A 22423-nucleotide genomic window follows, 5' to 3' on the forward strand; every position below is an offset into this window, starting at 1 on the left:
AAGAGATGTTTTGTGACTGGCAAGGTTTTAACTTAGCTGATATTACATACATCTGCCAAACATTGTCAAAATGTAGGAAACCCTATGGCGAAACCGACTATTCCACAGCTTGATAATCGACAAGTCTAATTGGACCACACCAAACACCTGCGTAAGGCGAAAAATAGCCTGGTGACATTTATTTTGTCTGGCAGTACTTCCTTGGATGAACTGTTTCACAAGGAGTTCTACTGCTATTCACACCGTAACTTAGTATAAAGTAACAGCATGGCTTTTTTACTATGATATTGCCATATAAACCACTGCTTCTACTCATTATCTGTCGGATTAAAATTACTGAGTCGGAAAGACAGAATATACCCTATTATTCGGCTGGAAACTAGGAAAGACCATGAACTGTAGATAAAACAGCACAAAAATTGATAACAATGGATCACAAACTAGGTAATAAAGTGTATGTAATCATAACATTTACATACAAATAAATCTAGAGTTATAAAGCTCTGTATTTTGAGGGTGCGTATTACTTATTATTAAGTACTTGTACAATCAATAAATGACCACAGGTCTTAATAAAATGGTTTCTGACATTTTCTGCTAATATCTGAGGGGTGTGGTTCATTTTAATTATTGTCTTGTTGCAGACGTCTCACGATTCACTTTGGTTTGATGCTCCAGGATAAGAATAGTCTTTGTATTCGAACCCTTGGTGTAATAAAGCCACATCTGCAAAATGACAACTTTTTAGGAAAGAGACTTAAAGATTTTACGAACGAAATTAGTTAATGACCTTATCTTTCTTAAATGAAGAGTTAAAAAAAATAACTTATACATTTTGTTTCACGTTACTTTCATGTGATATATGTTAGGTATGGAACGGCAGTGTCATGACGAAAACAGAAACGGAAACTGATGTGAAAAGCAAATCTTAGTGGAAACGGAAACGGGAGCTGGTACGGAAGCAGAAGTGTAAATACTATAAAGATCTCAACGAAAAAGTTCCAAACAGGGCTTGTTTTTGTTTTCATATAAAAGTTGCGAAAGTATAAACGGAAACAGACGAGAAAAAGCGTGCGGAACTTTCGCAGATGCGGAAACAGGCGCAGAGGTCTGTTGCATCACTAGTAAAAGCAGTTTTGACGTATGATCATTTTGTGGCTTTATTACCCCCAAGGTATGAATTTTCTGAAAATTAAGTAACAAACTGATTATTTTTCTTGTTTCAACTACATTATGAATACCAAATCATCCCACTCGACCAAGCTTGCAACAACGCCGACACTACCCTCTTACGTATGAACAAACCCCAGTACGAAAATAACGATGCTTAAATATTTGATACGTAAGTCCTTTTGCAGGCTTCCGGAGGGTTTTTGGCCGATATTAGGAAAGTTTTTACCTCTGTGCGGATTTTGACGAGCCAGACGTAAGGGAAATTGGGTTTCCTTTGCTCGGGAGTCAGGTGAGCATGATTCAACAAAATCTGACACTTTCGTTAGTTTGATTAGGGGTTATTTTAAATAAAATTTTACTTCTCAGAGTTGAATCAGCCTGCGTTTATCTATTTTGCTTTACTTTTGAGTTTGTAATTTGATGTAGAATAACAATATTAATCATCGTTTACATAATAAAACAACAGTTATACCTAATCCTGAAATATTACATATGTTATTATTATACATTTTACACACACACACACACATATATATGTATATATTATACAGTTATTGTTATATAATACACTACCCCTAAAATGCGGTTATGCATTTTAGAGTTTCATTTCTCTGGGAGGGGGTATTACTTATATGTATATTAACGCACTCATAGCCACCCACTAGGAAAATCCTGTATCGTGGGTACCATGGACATATACCTAGACAACCACAAATTACAATTATATATTTATTGTTATTATAATAATAACGTTTATACGTCGTTGATATTAACTTACAAAGCAGTCACAGAAGTTTTAAGTAGCAGTAGAGTTCCTTGTGAAAGCATTCGACCAGAGAAGTACTGCCACCTTACCTATTTCTGCCGCCAAGCAGTAATGTCAGCATTACTGCGTTTCGGTTTTAAAGGATAAGGGTGTTGGTGAAATTACAAGCACTTGGGACATGTCAGCTTATGTCTCAGGATGAAGAGCGCAGTAGCAGGGCACCTCAGATGTTTGTGATTTAATGCTCTGAGTGGCACTGCAACTGTTATGGACAGGCGTGTCGCTTACCATTAGGCGCACGATTTGTTCGTCCCGTCACTTGGTATCATAAAAAACAAAATGGTGGCCAAGAGAAGCAAAGAAAGCTAGTTGGTGGACCACCGGCCAGATGGTGTGGTGGTATCGTCAGATTTGCGGGATCGCTCTGGATGCGGATGGCACAGGACCGCAAAAATTGGCGCAACAAAGAAGAGGTCTGTACCCAGCAGTAGGTTGATATGGGCTGAATACGACGACAATATCTACTAATAAAATCTCAAATAAAACATTCATAGTTTCCACAGCGCAATCTATGAGAAGTAAATAACATTTTCTACAATCATAAATTTTTATCTAATATTCATATATACTGGTACCTACAGGTAACCAAATAATTAATCACGGTCCGACACGCAGAGTAGACAATGTTTTATATTACATTTTCTGCCTTAATTCCATCTTGGTAACTTTAGTAATCTGTTTACATCTTCCAGCGATGAAATATGTTCCAATGTCGCATATTATATGTATAAGTAATATAATTATTATGTAGAAGCGCGGCGCTCTATAAAAAACTAGTATAAATGGTAGAAGTACACATATTGTAGTAGAGCTCCTTGTAAAAGAGTTCGTCCAGGGAAGTACCGCCATCTAACCTATTTCTGCTGCCAAGAAGTAATGTGAGCTTACTGCGTTTCGGTTTTAAAGGGTAAGGGTAATAGTGAAAGTACAGGCACATGGGATTTGTCAATTTATGACTGAGGTTCACGGGCGCAATGGCAGTGCTCCTTAGGTCTTTGTGATTTAAATCTCTGAGTGGCACTGCAACTGTTGTGGACAGGCCTGTCGCTTACCATCAGGTGCACGACTTGTTCGTCTAGTTACTTGGTATCATAAAAAAGAGATATAGAAATATTTCAGAACATAGACATAAAAATTCATAGAAAAATATCAAAAATATACCGACCATTGCGCGATTGGGGCTATGTCTGAACCTCTTTTTATGTTAATAAGTAACATGAAAAAAGGTTCTGTAACTACAGTAATGATATTATTACAGATGAAGTAACAGATCTGACGAATATGACGCAGTATTTAAATTACACCTTATATTTAGTTTATTTGATTTAAATTATTCTAAAACGTAATGTTTTAATTCTTATTATAAAATTTAAAACTAATATTTAAATATTAATAACTGTAATATTATACGCCTGAAACATGTACATTGATACACAAGTTAGCTGAAAAAAATGTGTAAAGCCTACTATGGAACAAAGTTTTAGAATAATTGAGGCTATCAGCGCAATACTTACTTACGAGTCGATACAACCTCAAATGGCTTTGGTTGATTCCGCATAACAGTGAAAGTGTTGAATCAATCACTTTGGAAACAATATGTAATAAAATTGAGGATATACACTGATTACTATACGGTGTGAAAACACAATTCCTAAAAATTTTCACGATAGAAATAAAAAAAAAACTCACCTCGAAATTTTACAAGAAAAACGTTGTATTTAATAATACTTTACGTATACCAATGATTTTTTTTATATCAACTGAACTAAATAGAACAGGTTACTATACGATATACATTTGTAAAAAAATGAATTCTGAAATAAAGCCAGAGTCCCTGTCTCGCGATCTAAGCAAAATGAACCGTATTAGTACGGGAAAAATTTGAATTCCAGCTAAGGTAGTATAGACTCTTAACTTACTACTTCATTATTTAAATGAGACTAAAGTACATAATTATAATATATTTGGATGGTGGATCATGTACAAAAAAATTACAATTACATATTAGTCATATATGAGTACTATACATACAATGAATTTGACAAATTTTTGATCACTCATTATTTTTCATATGCATATCATTGGGTTACACCACTTTTGCGCTGATAGCCTTAAGTAATCAATTAGTTGAAAATTTATATTTTTTTAGTGCAGCAACCCCGAACTAAATAAATTTTCTGCATTTCACTTCCTGATCGATTCGGCAAAGTATCAATAACTCCCGCGACACTGTCTGACATCCTGATCGCTAATAAATATCAGATGGGACCGTAAATGGCTTTTATTCGGTGTGACATTGACAAGGATAGTTCTCCAAACAAGGTAAGTGCCATCACATTACATTTACTCGACCGTGACAAAGGAGTTTCATACTTATAGTCAGTTAATGGTTAATGTTGTATATAATAAAATTTGATTGTTGCTGCGTCAGCCGCAACTGCCCTTTTCCTATTACATGGGATCGGCACAGGGAAATTTGTTAACAATACAAATTTATTCTTCCAAATTAAAATTTATTTTAAAAGTATTTATATCTTAGGGAATGAAACTATTTTTCCGGATTTAAATTGCGTATATTTGTTTTTTCGAACAAACCGACGTTTCCGACCCTTTACAGGCCCTATGGTCACGGTTGACTGAAAATTATATTTGTTTGAAAAAACAAATATACGCGATTTAAATCCGGAAAAATAGTTTCATTTCCTATGTATAACAATCGCGAAAACCTAAGAACTAGATATTTATATGTTTGTAGATATGTAGGTTATAAAAGTGTCAGAATAATTAGAAGCAGTAGAGCTCTTTGTGAAAGAGTTCGTCCAGGGAAGTACTGCCATCTTAACTATTTCTGCCGCTACTACTACAAGCACACGGAACTTGTCAACTTATGACTCAGGGTGACGGGCGCAGTGGCAGTGTCCCTCAAATCTTGGGGATTTCAAGATCTGAACAGTATTGCAACTGTTATGGGTAGGCGTGTCGCTTTCCACCAGTCGCACGACCTATTCCAGGATCCAGGATCGCTTGTAATCCCTCTTGCGGCATATAAGTTTTCATAATTTTATGTGGATTCAAATGTAATAATTTGTACACTATATTCATTCGTGCAGTAAAATGAAATAACATCAGTCATAAAAATGTAAATAAACATATGAATCTATGTTAGAATAAACCTAACATAGATTCATACGTTTAATTCCTAATTCCAGTCTGCAACTTTTTGCAAACCATTACATCCCGTCCATCACAATCAGCTATCATGCCATTCTTCAACCTCTTCACGTATTAGATTGTGGTTGCGTATTTATTATACTTTTATCGATCCGATATGTTTCATCTATTGAACATTGATCTCCTTTGAGTAGGATTACGTCATATTCTGGTTCATTGTACGCGGGGAGTTTTATGAATCCGAAGAGTTTAGTGATCCTTCATGTCAGACATACAAGTTTCTTAACAATAATTTCATTCTCTTCTATGTTGTAATACGCTTGGCAAGGGCCTACTCAAAAGTTTTCTTATTATTTATTCATATTTTGTAATAGGTACCTATAATAACGCAATCTACGTCAAAGTTAAATGTGAAGTGAGAATTTGTTATTTGTCAGTGGATAAATTGAAAATCGCGACCTAATCGCATATAAAACATATTTATGTGCGACATCAAGTATCGCCCGACAAGTCGCCAGATATCGTGAATGTTGTGTGTCAGTCGATTGATAATCTTAGTGCACAAATAAATAATGAAGAATAAGAGCGGGTAGTTAGGAAAACTCGCACGGCTAGTAAATGTTGACATCCGCCTCTTCAGTCTCGTTGAGACCATGGACGTTGCAACACGTCCGAAATGACGAGGTGAATAAAATATCTTTTATACACGATTAATTCGCGATTTTAAAATCTAATAATACATACTTTTTGTTAGAAACACGTTTGTCACAGATTTTCTTACTGCGTTCAAAAACCTACTATTAATCTCTAAACCGCAGATAACAAGATGTGTCTAGTCATTTTACCCGAATTAACACCTATATTTATTTGTCGACAGTACGATACGACGTTTTACTTATGAAATTCATACCCGATCTGCGGACGTGTGGCCAAACACGTATCTTCCATTACTGGGACAGGTAGTGATTGGCGTCGGTTGACGGGTTGCCGTACGGATAGGCGCCCGATACCCGAAATATGAGCCCCAAATGGAGTAGAAGAACAGACTGTTGACGGTTTGAATAGGTTTGTGAGAATACTGAAAAGTGACGTATTATCAATTTTCAGATTGATGTAAGTTTACTTTATGTATTCTAGATATAATAAAAGATTTTAATGTAGAAACAGAAACTATAATATACTTTTTCGTCTTTTCTTATACTTCAAAATAATTAACGCATCTTTACAAAAAGAAAAATCACTTAGCTCATCTTTAAAGGTCGAATAACCAGATAGGTTTGAACCTTATTAATCCTGCAAATTGCAACATTCGAGCGGAGATTATTTCCAAATAACTTCCTTAATTCTGCACTAACTCCACTGTCTTCAAGCAAAATCTTCAATTGAATGAAATGAAAGTAAAATTGAACGTGGGTAAGTAATTATTCCATTCCTTGAGTTTAAGAACAGTTAAAACGAAAGTAGCGTGCGCTGGCGCGTTTAATCTTGTCAATTATCCAGAAAATTGGAAGAGGACTCGACTTAACTTCCTAAAGCTTTATCGCTTCGAATGAAGAGGAACTTATGTTCGATTAAGAAAGGTCGTGAGATCGAATAAGACTTCCTTAGATGACCCTTTAAGCCGATGAGCTTGGTAAGCGGATTGTTTGTAACAATAAAAGGTATATTTTAGACTTAATAGTCTATAACTACAAGTTTTGATGTCAAGATGTTTCACCACCATGATATTCAATTATTTTTTGTGAAATGACTACACTAGTTTGTTATAAAGATCGAACACCAAGAAAAATTCCTTCGAACAGGCTGGACTAACCAACGTCTTGTAGCAAACCGTGCCAGACGCTATGCCAGCTAAGCAACGGAACGAACCAGCGGACCTTACGAATTTTCCTGTTTCTTGCAGATCTCTGTTTTGGTGTTTAACTACTTTTTGCCGTAGCGCCATCTGTGAGAAATCTATTTGTATAACAATTACACCACTAAATTGAAGTTTCAGAGAATCATTCTTTTGTAAAAACTTACATTTTGGCGTAGGGTCATTATCTCTACTATGTCTAGTTATGAGCCTTGCTTGACGATAATGAGTTAACATCGATTTTTACACATACATGCATATCATTACGCCTGTCTCTCACCGGGGTAGGCAGTGACTATGTACTTCCTGCTGCGCTCTTGACAAACCTCATTCGCCTCCTCCACTCCCATCAGTCTCTTCATACATGTCCGTTTATTCTTGGTACTTTTAACTCGGTCTTTTTTAAGAGAGAGGTGGACCTCGGCGTACATGTCTCAGTCAGATTGGGAGGACATCCTCGATTTTTAATGGTGGTAAACATTCACGAAAATTGTAAGCTTTTATCAGATAATGGAATCACCGCGTCTAATGTATATTCACAATCGTAGGTACTTGCTTACCTGAACAGGCTTGCGGTGGTAACGGAAAGATAAGAGTGGTGGAAGACTTGCGCCTGGCGACTGCGCAGCCCAGCGACTGCGGTTTGAAGCTGCGCAGCTGCTGCATGAAGTCGCTGCACTCCATCAGCGCGACGTCCGCGAAGTGCAGGTCGCACAGGATCTGGTTCTTGAAGCGGCGGGCGCGTTTCTGTATACAAATTTTATCTTAAGTGGCTAGAGTAGGGTACGAGCTAGTATGAGATATGATTACTGTGGTTATCGGTGAAAACGACGAAAAGACCGTTTACACGGTCGGGTATCACAATGTGTAAACTTGCACAAGTCGTTTAAAGTAAAATGATACATGGCACACAGGCACACTTAGGTACAAACACGTACTTGGTTTGAGTTTACTTACGTTTAAGCTCGGTCGCATAACCATGCCTAAATGGGCTAAACCAGGTCTCCCCGTGGCACTATTCGATTTTAACCGGAATGCAATCACCGACCCGAATTCGTTATTGGAAATTTATATCTATTGCATTATGATTTACTATTATAATTTGAGCCAAACGAGCTCATAAGAACAAAATACTCTTATTGGCAACAATTGCCTATCTCTTAGTTGATGTATCCCTTCTTAGAAAATCGGGTAGGTATGAAGGTGCAACTTTTTACTACTATCTTTTGCAAGACGCATGCCAAACTCTTGCAAACGTACCATTTTCCCTTAAACGATTCGCATGTGCAATGTACATAAACGCGTTACTAGATTGTGTTTGTGTTCATATTAGGTATATCTTGATCGTGTAGACGGTTTTTTAGTAGCTTTCTGCGACGAAATGACGTGAGCTTCTTAATAATCCTGGAGATATGAATAAAGAATTTATTAAGAAATTATATACTTCATAATATTATTACACGCCTTTAAACTTTCGTAATTCGTATTTTCCTATGCGTGAGAGTTGTGTAGGCGGTGTTGGATCCTATTGTGGATATATATATATTAATACAACTCAATAAAATACAGTAGACCTGTGCCTCTACCATGAGATTACAGTGACAGTTATCGCTGGCGATCGCGTAAAATGTTTGTATACAAAATGTTGTTCTTCTTGTGACCGCTAGAGACGCTGTATAATTTGCCATACAAAATTGTGAAGTAATTTACCCGGGCGCTAGAGACAACTGTCACAGTGAACTTGTGGTAGAGGCACTGATCTAGAAACTAACAGCCGTCGTTTGTCCGTATTCAGTTTAAATATAATTTCAAAATTACTCTGATTTAAAATAATCTGCAAACGTAGGTTGGTAGAATTTTCATTATTGTTAAAAAGCAACTTTAATTGAAATCATGTGCAGATAGAGTTCAACTACTTTAGTAGCAGTAGAGATCCTTGTGAAAGAGTTCATCCAGCGTAGTACTGCCACCTTACATTTTTCTGCCGCCAAGCAGTAACGTCAGCATAACTGTATTCCGCTTTTGAAGGGTAAGGGTGCTGGTGAAATTACAGGCATATGGGACTTGTCAAGTTATGTCTTAGGGTGAAGGGCGCAGTGGCAATGCCCCTCAGAACTTTGCGACTAAAGCTCTGAGTGGTACTGCAACTATTATGGATAGGCGTCTAGCTTACCATGAGGCGCACGTCTTGTTTGTCCCGTCACTTGATTTTATATAAAAAAAAGAAAAAGAAAAAACTACATTTTATTTTTCTAAAACATGAAATCCTAGAAAGATAGCGTTTTGGTTGTGCAGATCGACAAAAGGCACTTGCTGCGTCATTGTATGATTGCGTCGCGTGCCAAGAGTCCGTCTCGCTAGCTTATTCGAAAGAACATAGTGTAGCCTAACAAGCACGCTAAAAGACAGCGTAATTTGGTGGCGAATGGTGACAATAATAAAACTGTATGAAAAAATCTTTCGCAAACCTCAATTATCTGTACAATCAATTGATTTTCGTTGACTTGTGTAACAACTTTTGTGTAAATTTCAGAAGGTAAAAAGCAATTTACTAGTAAAAGCAACTTATACATATAATCATATTAGCATTAATACCAATAATCCAGATGTATTTGACGATTCCTTGTCTAAATTCCGGAGGTCTATCACGTCATCGCGACCTATTTTTTAACCTACTTCAAAAAAGGAGGAGGTTCTCAATTCGTCTGTATGTTTTTTTTTGTATGTATGTTACTCAATAACTCTGCCATTTGTGAACCAATTTTGATTTTTTTTTTGTTAGAAAGATGGTACCTCAGATGTGGTTCCATTCAAATTTTAAGAAAAATTCCACGTCTAAGAGTAGCAAACTAGGGGATGAATGACTTTTGAGGTCGGTTTCTTTAATCGGAGGTTAGGTTATCTCTTTTTTTTTAACTTATGCAAGCTTTAGGCACAGAATAATATATAGTGCTACACTTTAGGTTTATTTATTTTGTTTCTTTATGTTTACTATCGAAATGTATCCATAAATACGAGTCAAGTACATATCCATCACGTACTACTTAATTGTGTCCAATAGTTTACTTGTTGTAACAATTGGACATAGTCATGCAAACTAGAACCAACCCACAAAATGTCACTATCGAGATAATTAGATTTTTATGAAAACAGTATGAAGAAATAAATAGGTAAGTTATTTGAGACAAACGTGAGTTATGTATATCATTGAGAATGATATAGGGAAACTATTGTATTTTATAGCAATAAACAAAAGACATTATGTATCTTTTTATTTACTTAACGAGAACCATGTTCTAGTTTCCGTAATGAAAATGCTAAAGATCTACAGTACTTCAGTACTAGTGACATGGATCCATTTAGCGTATTTTAAAAAATACATTATATTTAGTTAAGAAGGATGGTACTTTTTAGCTATTAAAAAGTTACTTATTTAGGGTTGGTACCCTGAAGGACTTTTATTTTCTCCGTTTTGGCTTGGTATACTTCCAGGATCCTTTGTGAGCAGGTAAAGGACACGACTGTTGTTCTACCTAAATACATAACTCAATTTTACTCGAGGTGTGGGTTGGTTCTTGTTTGCATAACTATGTCCAATTGTTGATTAAACTTAATAAATAAATGAATAAAAAGAGAAATGTAATGCGTCTTTTCAAATACTTGTAGGCATCTGAATTCTTGAATAATTAATAACTCTGCTTTGAAGAAATGTTCTCGATTAGGATACTTTTTCTGAGTGCTTAAGATTATCAAACAAGCACAAACGGCTACCTAATACAATAAACGTCATGACTATGACTATTGGTAAATATGTTTTCAGAATTTCGCTATTCATTTGGACCACGCGCCGTCTTCTCTACTATATTTTACCTAAGCGACAGACATGGCATCCGTGTGACCTTAACTCTACTCCAATGCGTTTAGTGCTACGCTGCTTTATACTCCTATATTCAGAACGTGCCACAGTTGTATTTTGAATAAGACACCTAGGTTTCTATTACTTAATTAAAATATTCATGTAATAACATGGGATATAGACACTATGACAGAGTCGTCGGTTTTGATCATCAGATACTCGTATGACTCAGGTTTTTAAATCATCTTTCAGATCCATTATGTTCTTGAGAGTTTAGAAAGACATGTGTGAACTTTAGACGTTTATTGTCAAGTATGCACTTTGAAAACTCAAAATATTTGCGTCTCACATAATTTTTTATACTTCAAGTTACACTATTAGTTTTCTTATTTAATTGGATTAAATACCACGATATTTTTACTACCATGATGTTTATACATTTTTTGTGAAGATCTCTCCTCTAATTTGGTGTTATTATTGATGCAAAGATGGAACAAACGTAAATAAAAATTCCTTCGATCCGATCAGACCGGGACTAATAGCTCTCCCAACTGAGTTACAGAACGAAATAACAGACCTCACGAATTACTCTGTGTGCTTGTTGCCGATCTCTGATTTTGGTTTAAACGACCTTTTCGCCGGAGCGCTATCTGTGAGAGTATTTATATGGTCTGTGGTCCTGCCGGATCCAAGGGTTTTTTTTGTGTTTGTTCGATCTTTGTATGAATAATAACACCATACTATTATTCTTTTTTAGTAAACTTTATTGACTAAATTCGCGTTGACACCAGGGGAAGAAAAACAAAATTTGCTTTGGAATTTTGTGGAAGATATGTAAGTGCTACCTTAAGCTTTAGTAAGGTTAAAAACTCTACCTAGTTGAGGAGAAGCAATTCATTCTTTTTCTATATTTATTTGTGCATTTCTATTTTTATTCGTATTTGTTATAATTATTCGTCAGCTGTCATGTTTGAGAAACGATTCTAATAATATTATTTCGACAAGGAAAAGTTGTCTTCTGCCTTTTAAGCACTTTTACTTGGTACTTGTTTTATTATACTTTTATCCTACATCATTCCTCATTTATTTTTATTTATTTACTCTTTCACTACATATACACAATACATGAATAGTAAATAAATTCACATTCCGCACTGACTTTTTTATGATACTAAGTGATGAGACGAACAATTCGTACGCCTGATGGTAAACGCCACGCCTGTTCATAACAGTTGCAGTGCCACTCAAAACTTTAAATCGCAAAGATCTGAGGTGCACTGCCTCTGCGCCCATCTTACCCTGAGACACAAGTTGAAAGTTCCATGTGCCTGTAATTTCACCAGCACCCTTCCCTTCAAAACCGGAACGGTCTGCATTCAATAAATTACATTCATTTGGTTTTTTATTTAAAATAATATTAAACGTCTCATAAAATGGTTTTGCATCAGATCTTATGTTTATTATATAATTACGAGCATAAACAATATTCATGTTCGCGTTTTTAATATTACAGCGTTTTTGAACTAAAATAAATCTATTGTAAAAATATATTGGAACATTGAATACGAATAAACTTATTTTGAACAAAAGAGGCTCAACGCTTAGAATAATAACGCATACAATGATAGTTTCATATCAAACGAACTGTCACAAGTGAGGCAAAAATCAAATTCATGTAGGCTAGTTTTAGTAGTAGGTTAATTTTCGGTTTTAGTGAATCTTTATATAAAAATACAAGCTGAAACGCGTTTCTTCCTTGTGGAATGTCATGTTAGTATCTATTTTATGTTTGTCTGACGTATTTTTACACTCATTTACTGCACATTTCGTCATTTTTAGCTAAAATTCTGGAGCTGTTCGCGGTGCAAGTTGACCTTGAGCACTGAAGGCCCGCCCGCTCGTGTAGGCCCTTTGGGAGCGCTTCAATTTGCCTCACTTAGCGTGTGCGGGCTAGGTTTCTATGCGTTATTATTCTAAGGCTTAACGTATTTTTAAAATTTAGACTCAGTTTAATCTCTCCAAGTTTAGTTAAACAAAACAAACTTGAATCCACTTGATAAGGAACGTTGAATATATTTTATTTTGCAGAAATAAAATAAATATGGAAAAATTATAGCGATTTAGGCTCAACTCACACTGGCGCAGAGACGAAGCGTCACGCGTCCCGTTTGTCAAGATTTAGTACGCCCGGATCACTGTGTGGCGTCTGACGCCTCATATCAATAATGGGAAAATAGAGATGAATATACTATAGGCGAAGAATATGACGCGTCGCGACGCTTCGACTGCGCCAGTGTGAGTTGAGCCTTAATCGATATAAAATAATCACTGTCACTTTTGTCTGTGATGCGTCAGACTTAGTTGAGCTCCTTGTGAAAGAGTTTGTCCACAGAAGTACTGCCGCCTTGCTTTTATCTTTGTCGTCAAGCAGTTAATGTGAGCATTACTGGGGGCATACTATAACCTTTCAAAAAACAATCTTATTTAAGTGTAAGCTTATTATAACATTACTCATATTCGTACCATGACAAACCTATCAACCAAGTAATGTATTATTGCTAAAGTGACTAAAAGAACGAATGCTTTCCCAATATTGTCTATTCCTTACTAAACACAAGGAAAGAAATAACGCTATAATAATATGAACTATATAATGCCATCTCTTTCTTTTTTGATGCTCCGAATCATCAAAACATACAAACAAGTAGGCAATCTGAAGTAACCAAAGCAAAATTTTGCAAGATTTATGAATAAACTACTTGAATAAGTCTAATTTTTTTTTTAAATTTATTATTCAATTTACAATTAACACATATGTACATTTAGATTTTCCTTTCAAAAACCATGAGATATTTGGGCTATTATAATAATAATTTATTGATCAAAGAAAAATGAAATACAATGGCATTGTGTGATCTATAGACAGAAAAATAACCATGCCCGTGCAATGTTACATTCAGTTGATTTTCGCTTTTGCTAATGCCACATCCCTTAATGCTGCAGCAACGCATTTTTATTATTACCTAATTGTTCTCACTGTCAATATTTGTGTCCATTTTATTACTATCCATGCAAATAATTCAATAAAACACTTGGGAAAACATTTGTTTTGACATTTGATATACTTCCTTTTGACAACCGTATCATGTACCTCATGTACTGCGAAATGAACACATTTGGCATATAAGATGACGTTAGGTACTTTCGATTCCCGTATTTGGCACAGATCAATGTAATCTTTTGACTTAAGACGGCACGCAGTAGTTAAACAACGACAATAACATGTTTATATTTTCAATGTCGAAATGCATCATATACACACATCAAAAAAAGTTTGCGATCACTTCGAAAAACTGAAATCTTTTTTGTTACTGTAGATTATATTATGATTTTTTCTTCTTTTTAGATTCTTTATTTAAAAATAAATTAGAACATAAAACAATGACCCCGTTCAATTGTTTTTTCATATAAAAAGGCTTTCAGTCCTAGCTTACGCTCATTCAGAAATCTGATTTAGTCAATTATAAGCGATTCAAGATATTTTTCGCGGAAAGTTGTGATTGAAAAAATGCCAAGAGGATTATCAGAGGTTTTACGAGCTAGAATAGTAACTTTGAGGGAAGAAGGATACACCACGAGAGTAATAGCACGCAGACTTGCTATATCCCAATCCTGTGTCGTGGCTACGTTGCAGAGGTATCACGGAATGGGGAATTTAGCTGACCGACCCCGCAGCGGTCGCCCAACTGTTTTGACAGCTGCCCAAAAGCGCTATATTAGATTGCTGGCAGCCCGTGATCCAACAATCAACGCCACTAAAATAAAAGCAGAAGTCAGGGCCGCCTCTGGGCTTGAAGTTAGCACGCAGACTGTTCGCAATTGCTTGCACCAGGCTGGATTACGAGCACGGAGGTCTTGGCGAGCTCCGCTCAATTCCCGGCAACGTCAACAACGAAGATTGCAGTGGGCTAGACTTCGGCAAAATGAAGAAGGTGAGGACGAAAACATTTGGCAAAACTGTCTCTTCGTTGACGAATCCCGAATCAGCACTCATCCAGATAACCGACGTGTCCGTATCTGGAGAAGACCAGGCGACCGTGAAAGACAAAGAACTGCCACTGGAACAGTTCAGCAAGGCGGAAAATCGGTGTCCTTTTGGGGTGGCATTATGATTGGAGCTAGAACGCCTTTGATCCCGTATCGGGGCTTCATGACAGCAGACATGTACAAAGCAGTTGCTATTGATGATATCGTCAGACCATTCCGAGTAAACCATGGGCACCAATTTGTACTGGTCGATGATAATGCGCCCGCACATCGAGCTCAACGAGTCAATGCTGCTCGTCAAGAATACGATATCACACGATTAGACTGGCCTGCCGGCTCGCACGACTTAAACCCAATAGAGCACGCGTGGGATGCTCTTAAACGAGCAGTATGGAACCGTGAGCCACGTCCCCAGACAGTTCCAGAGCTCAGGGAAGCCGCTATTGAAGAATGGGATAGGTTACCCCAGGAAATGCTGGATAACTTGATCCTCAGCATGCCCAGGAGGATCTTCGAATGTATTCGAGGCAGGGGAGGGGTTATTTTATATTGAATTCACACCTTTTAATAATAAATTGTTGTTTAAGTTTAATTAAACAGTCTTTTTCTTTCTATGAAATTTCTATCACTATTACATTATGATTAATGGCTCAATTTTTTAAAATAAATAATAAAAAATAGTTTTATATTTTAATTTCAAACAGGGTATTCCTATTTAAAGAAAGCATACAACATAGATTTTTTCTTGATAAAGTTAAATTTAAAGAATTATAGGAGATTATGCTATTGATCGCAAACTTTTTTTGATGTGTGTACATATAACGTCTGATTTATATATGTCAACATAACATGTCCTTTGGTTTCCATAGTCCAAGTAGGTATTACATACTTTTCTTTTTTTGGCAGTTAAAATTCTCTGAATGTAAATAATATTAAGTACTTTAACATTATACTACGATAACACGATTCGGAACATCAAAAAAGAAAGAGATGGAGAGAGAAAGAGATGAGATGTTCATATAGCGTTATTTCTTTCCTACTTTTAGTAAGGAATAGACAATACTGGAAAATCATTCGTTCTTTCAGTCACTTTAGCAATAATACATTGCTTGTTTGTTAAGTTTGTCATGGTACGAAAATGAGTAATATTACATTAAGCTTACTTTATGCTTACATTGAAATAAGATTGTTTTTAGAAAGGTTATGGTAGGGCCCCCTACTCCTTTCCTTTTTTTTTCTATCCTCTAAGATGTAATAAAGAAATCTATTAAAATTAAGTAGTTTTTATTTATTTTTCCGCATTTTCACGAAGAAAAACAAATAAAACAAGTTGTGTCTTGATTGTCACATTGTGAATTCGGAATTATAGTCTAGTGTCAACTGTTAGTGCCGCCAAGGACCATATAGATATCGCTGTCATAATTTTACGAAATAAATATCGCGTATTTTTATTTAACGAGAAATTATTTCCTATGTACTATTAAATAAAAAAAAACAAAATATTGAAGAGATATATGTAAATAAATAAGTTCGACTTAACTTGTAATCATTACAAATTAATATTTAGACAATAAATTCGAAATCCATTGCGTCCGTGTAACTATTTTAAGATTGCTAAATTTGACATAAGAACAATATTACTTTAATGTTATAGTCGCGTCATGGTACGAACTGAGTGAATGTATAGTCACAAAGCTGCCAGTAAAACTTCATAGTTTTAACACTATAATAAGCTTACTTTAAGCGTGTCATGGTACGAAAAGTCAATGTAAGGTTAAAGTTTTATAGTTTTAAGAAGATGTGGTAGGCCCCCTGCACGACTGTGTCAATGTTGCCAGTGTGCGATACTCTAAAGTTGTCAAGTTTTTATTTCCAATATGAATAAAGAATTCATCATGAAATGCACAGTTTAACCACATAAATCGTTTTTTTTATACCTTTACCCTATACAGCTGAGTGTCGATTGTTCGTAAAGGTGCAATTTTAAGGAAAGCTTGTATGAAGTCATGGACTCACAGCAAACATTAACTGTGGAAATATATGCCACTGACGATTCGCCGTGCCCGATTGATCGTTCGCACATTTCCATAGTGCCACATAATGGAGCTGTACTTCAGCCTTACTGGTGATATTGACATTACTCAAAATATACACTTCGCACAAGCCATGTAATCAATGGTATTAATTGAAATGAGCTCTAATTAAATAATAAATTGGAAGTACATGTGATTTTTTTACGATTAGAAAAAGACTAAAGCAAAGATTTATTACCGACGAAAAAAAAATTTTTTTTTTCTGAGTTTTGATATTTGTATGCATAATCATAACAAAGTATTATCGTTCGCGTATCACATAAAGTTGTTACTTAGTGTTGTTTGAGGGGAATGGACGGTGAGGTCAACGATGGCATATGTACATCTATATAATGCCTATTCACTCTTGAAATGGCTCAATTTATAGCCTTCAGAGAATAAATCTGCAGACACGGAGTTTCAACTTCAACACTTTACAAAGGTTAGTGGGAAGCCTATATGAGAGAACTTGCTTTAAAGGCTTGCGTGTCAGACCCTGTCAAAGGCTTTAGAAATGTCTAAGGTCACTGCAAAGGCTTCATTCACCTTGTCTTGCGATAACCTCGCTCTACAAGTGGGTGACACACACGAGAAGATCGAGAGAGAAAATTGGTTGAGAAGATAGTCCTCGTCGGAATCCGTAATGACGATCACTAAGGAGGTCGTTGTCTACAAGTTACGCTAGAAAATGGAAGTTAAGTACACGTTCCATGATCTTGCAGTATACGGAAATGACAGAGATAGGTCGATAGTTTGCGGGATCAGCTCGACTTCTTTTTTTGGGTACAGGTTGCGTATGCGTAAGTTTTCACGATAAACTACTACACCAGTCTCGAAATGAGAGGCGATACGAGTGTGTGAGAACAGGAAACAATTGAGTCGCACAAATATACAGGTCTATTGCAGGGAACAGTGGAAAAAAATCCACTTGTCTTCACCAGGGCGGACAGCTGGTAAGGACTAGTGGAATAGGCCTTTTGTTTATGGTCGCCACGAAGACAAAACAAATTATGTAATTTAAGAATGTATTGGTTCAGGTGGCATAGCAATTCCTGTATTAAGCACAAATTCCTAGATCGATTCTCATACCAAAAGTAAACAGAGTGTAACATTTCATAACTATTCAGCCTTGAATGTCGTAGAAGATCCAACTGAGACCTTTCGTGGGGTATTTAATATCAAAAACTTAGACAAATTGCTTCGTAAATAATTTAAACGACATGATAATATGTACTTACATATGAATGAGATTGAATATAAACTGGTTGAGACTTCTTTGTATATACCGATGTAAAAGAGACGTGTAATTCTTGTCAAGCCAAGAGCAGATTTATTAACTTCAACTTGCTTCGCTCGGTTTGCTCTAAAAACCATTGTCACAGAGAACGAGAACGATGTTGTTACTCCCTGTTAATAATTCAAATTCAAGCGTTTAATTGAAAGAAAAACTTTTGCGTCCAATTTCATGTCTCTGCCACGACATTGGTAGTTTTAACAACAATGAAGTATTGAAACAAAATGTGGTATATTGCTCTTCCATCAAATAAGTATAAACTTTATAGTCGTTACCGAATGTTCTAAGATCAAAAATATTAATTATGGTAATTAGCTATTTTTATTAAAGTAATTTACCGATAGAAACTGAAAGAATCGTTTTCTTTGGTATAATCCAACTTTAGTTGACAGACTTTTTTAATTTATGTCATAATCAATGTAGCGTTCGCAGGCTATAACTGTTATTGTGTAGTTCCTCGCAAATAGCATTTGAACTAGCGCAAACATTTTTTTTTTAAACTTAATTAAGCTCTGGAAACTTCAAGAAACTTTTTACTTTAAAACCAAAAACAAAGATCTGCAGTAAGCATATAGAGGAATTCGTAAGGTCTGTTGACTCGTACTGGAACTCAGTTAGGAGAGCGATAGCCCACGTACGTTGTTGTACATTAATAGCGAATCTGAATTATATTTACTAGGTAACTACATTTAAATTCCTTTCAAGGATACAACCGCGCGGGCTGCTACGTAGACCAAATTCAAGCCAGACTCGCAATGAAATACGTGTCGAAAATATGCGTCCTTAGGCGAAAATGTCGCTGGTTCGAGTCCAGCCGGATCGAAGGAATGTTTCATTGAGTTTGTTCGGTATTTGTATTAATTATAACAACAAACTAGTGGACAACAAACGAACGACCTCAGGCAACAAAGACCAGGGGACCTGCCACAATCTTTCAAAAAACAATCTTATTTCAATGTAAGCGATATTGCTATAGCAATATGAACTGTATAATGCCACCTCTTTCTTTGTTGATGTTCCGAATCGTCCTATCGTAGAATAAAGTACTTAACATTATTTACATTCAGCGAATTTTAACTGCCAAAAAACGAAATGTATGTAATAATGAAATCTATTAAAATTATATTGTTTTCAATTATTTTTCCGCATTTTCATGAAGAAAAATAAATAAAACAAGCTGAGTCTTGATTGTGAATTCGGAACTATAGTCTAGTGTCAACTGTTAGTGCCGCCAAGGGCATATAGATGTCGTCGTCATAATTTTACGAAATAAACATCGAGTATTTTTATTTAACGACAAATTATTTCCTAACTACTATCAAATAAAAAATAAACGAAGAAGACATATATGTATATAAATAAGTTCAACTTAACTTTTAATCATTAGAAATCAATATTTAGACAATAAATTCGAAAATAATATTGTTTCCATTGCAGTGTAATTATTTTAAGATTGCTGAATTTGACTCCGGGTGAAATCAACTGTTCCTAAAAATGAATTTCTAGTAAGAATAAAATACTTGTTTCAAGTAAGTTAAGTGGGTGTGGCTGTCGTAGACGTGAACCAATATCGTAAATAACGCGTACTTGCCGAAAGATCCATCGTGGTTTCATTAAATATGGAACTTTCCGATGTATAAAATATTCGGTACATTTTATTTTTGTAGCGTCTTTAAGTTTAGATTAGATTAAATAAATACGTAAGTAATTCTTGGAATTGGTTTTTTTGTTAAGAGAAAACTCAATGCGAGTTGGAAACTTCACATTTCTTGGAAGTACTTCGCAAACGTTTTCTGACAAGCAGGTTTTTTCACAATTTAAAAGGTCAACAGTCATTTATAATTAATATAATCATAATAACGATAACTTATTTCTTTAAAAAAGTACAACACTTAAACCAAACGCTACAAATACACTATAAATTTTTAATACATTACAAATTTCAACATGCTTAAGTACAATGATAAATTTATGACGTGACGCTTTATCAGTAATAATTTATTGTGCACGTAAATGTTACACGCTTTTAAAGTACTCTCGTGCTTGCACCTAAAATTATTTAATGCAATGATTATGCATAGATTAGTTACAAAATAATATTTATAACAGAAAAATACCATAACTTGCTTTCAATGTACCGAAAAAACTAAATTATGGAAGCAAGAGAGAGATAGAGTGAGAAAAAATTTGAAGGGTGCAAGCTGTCGTAATAGATGGTCATCCAAAATTTAATATTTAATATAAAAAAAAAATTAATGTCAGGTGAATATGGGTTTTCATCAGACTAAACTGGTTTTTCAGTGCAAATTGTCTTATTTCGCGTTTGTCCTGAAAAAGATATGTTTGGAGGATGTCCAGTATGTTATTTTATAATGTTTTTTGTTATTTTTTTTAATTTTAGTTATGTACGAAATGAAAAATGTGAAATGATTTGATATAAATTAAATTTTTAAGTTACAGTAAGAACCAGCGCAAAAGGCGGACGGCGACTCTCCGTATTGAAGAGGATATTTTGCTCGCCAGCGCGCCACTGGAATGCCGCGGCATCTGCCTACATGCTGTCGCTCGGATTTGAATCCCTTTTCAAACTACGCAGTCGAAAAGTCCCCGTTGCATTCCGGAAGACTCCGGCGCGTATCGGTGGATATCGTCGCACACCAGCGCCTCCTGCTGCGGTATCTTCTATGCCGGCTGCTGTCGCTCGGATTTGAATCCTTGTTACAACTACGCAGTCGAAAAGTCCCCGTTGCACTCAGGCAGGCTCCGGCGTGTATCGGTGGATGTCGTCGCACATCGGCGCCTCCCGCTGCGGTATCTTCTAGCGTGCTCTTCCATATCATAGGGAAAAATGCGCCGCGATGCTCCGAGGTCGGTCTCGGAGCATTGAAATAGGTATATTATACTTTATATCAATTTTTATCGCATAAAATATACATAGAAAATTGTAATGTCCTCTGCCTTCCCGTCCGCCGGTTTGCGCTGATCCTAAATATTTACTTCTCTTATGTAACTTCTGTTATTGCTAAGCTCATAAATTAAGTTAGGCGATGTGATGTTCTATTCAATTAATTACTTACTTTTAAGTCTTTCTTTATTACTTAGACGTTTGATATTTATCGTTGGTTTTTTTCTTCTTTTAATTTTCTTGTGTAACTTCTATCTTTGCCGAGTTTATAATTAAGGTTAGGCGATGTGATATCCTATCCACTTAATGACTTACTTTTAAGTCTTTCTTGTTTAGATGTTTTATATCTATAGTTAATTTCTTTGTTCTTTTAGGTTTCTTACGTAACTTCTATTATTGCCAAGTTCATAAATTAAGCTAGGTGATATGGTATCAATTAATTAATTAATTTTTTGGTTTCTTTCTTGTATAGTGAATAAATATAATAATACGAATCCTAGGTTGCAATATTTTTCTCACCCAGCCTTTATATTACGAGCACACATCTTTTCCCATCATAGTAATGTAATGATTTTTTCGGCTACCTACACAGCGAAACTGTGATGTACTCCACTGACCTGCCTTACTTTGACAGACAGGCAATAATTAGTACAGTCATCCGTATGTTTGTGTGTTATCCGCTTCGATATTATCCATTAACAATTACATCAGTCTGATCGATTGTTACACCCAATTGATATTTGTTATGGAGAGAAATGTTTTTCCGTTAACAAAAAAATGTAGATATTTTTATTTTATGTTGGGCATTTTTATAAATTTAAAATTAAATTTGAAATTATAAAGTAACTCTCAATTAATGATGATCACTAATTACAGGTTTCTTAAGTGTGGCTTTACTATTCTCACTCAACGAGTCGAGGTAGTCGTCGACAGCGAGAGAATGTTGGCGGATAATAAATATAATATAATAATAATAACGCACACACTCAACATAGCCTAGGGAAACCCTGTGACGAGGGTGCCATGGACACACACATAGACAACCACAAATTACACCCAAACTCACGAGAGAAATAAATGTAGGCCATATAAATATTTCTCCCGGCCCCGGAATCGACCCTGGGACCTCTGCGTAGTGGTAGTTGACAGTTATGTTTGCTCTTAAAACTGGCATCTGCCTCTGGCCAGTCAACTCGTGACCATGGAGCGTGTAACATGGTGTAA

At 35.7% G+C, this 22423-nt stretch overlaps 1 protein-coding gene across 1 annotated transcript in view; it reads right to left on the reverse strand.

The window, feature by feature from the left end:
- LOC113239692 overlaps positions 1 to 22423 on the reverse strand; it is a 155774-nt gene that overhangs the window by 103583 nt on the left and 29768 nt on the right. Inside the window, exon 5 of the mRNA XM_026476774.1 lies at positions 7586 to 7772. Coding sequence (XP_026332559.1) covers positions 7586 to 7772 — 187 coding nt within the window. The remainder of the gene's footprint in view (positions 1 to 7585; positions 7773 to 22423) is intronic.

The sequence above is a fragment of the Hyposmocoma kahamanoa genome, unplaced genomic scaffold (genome assembly GCF_003589595.1).
Source record: "Hyposmocoma kahamanoa isolate Upper Pololo Valley unplaced genomic scaffold, ASM358959v1 114, whole genome shotgun sequence".
Taxonomy (NCBI): Eukaryota; Metazoa; Arthropoda; class Insecta; order Lepidoptera; family Cosmopterigidae; genus Hyposmocoma; species Hyposmocoma kahamanoa.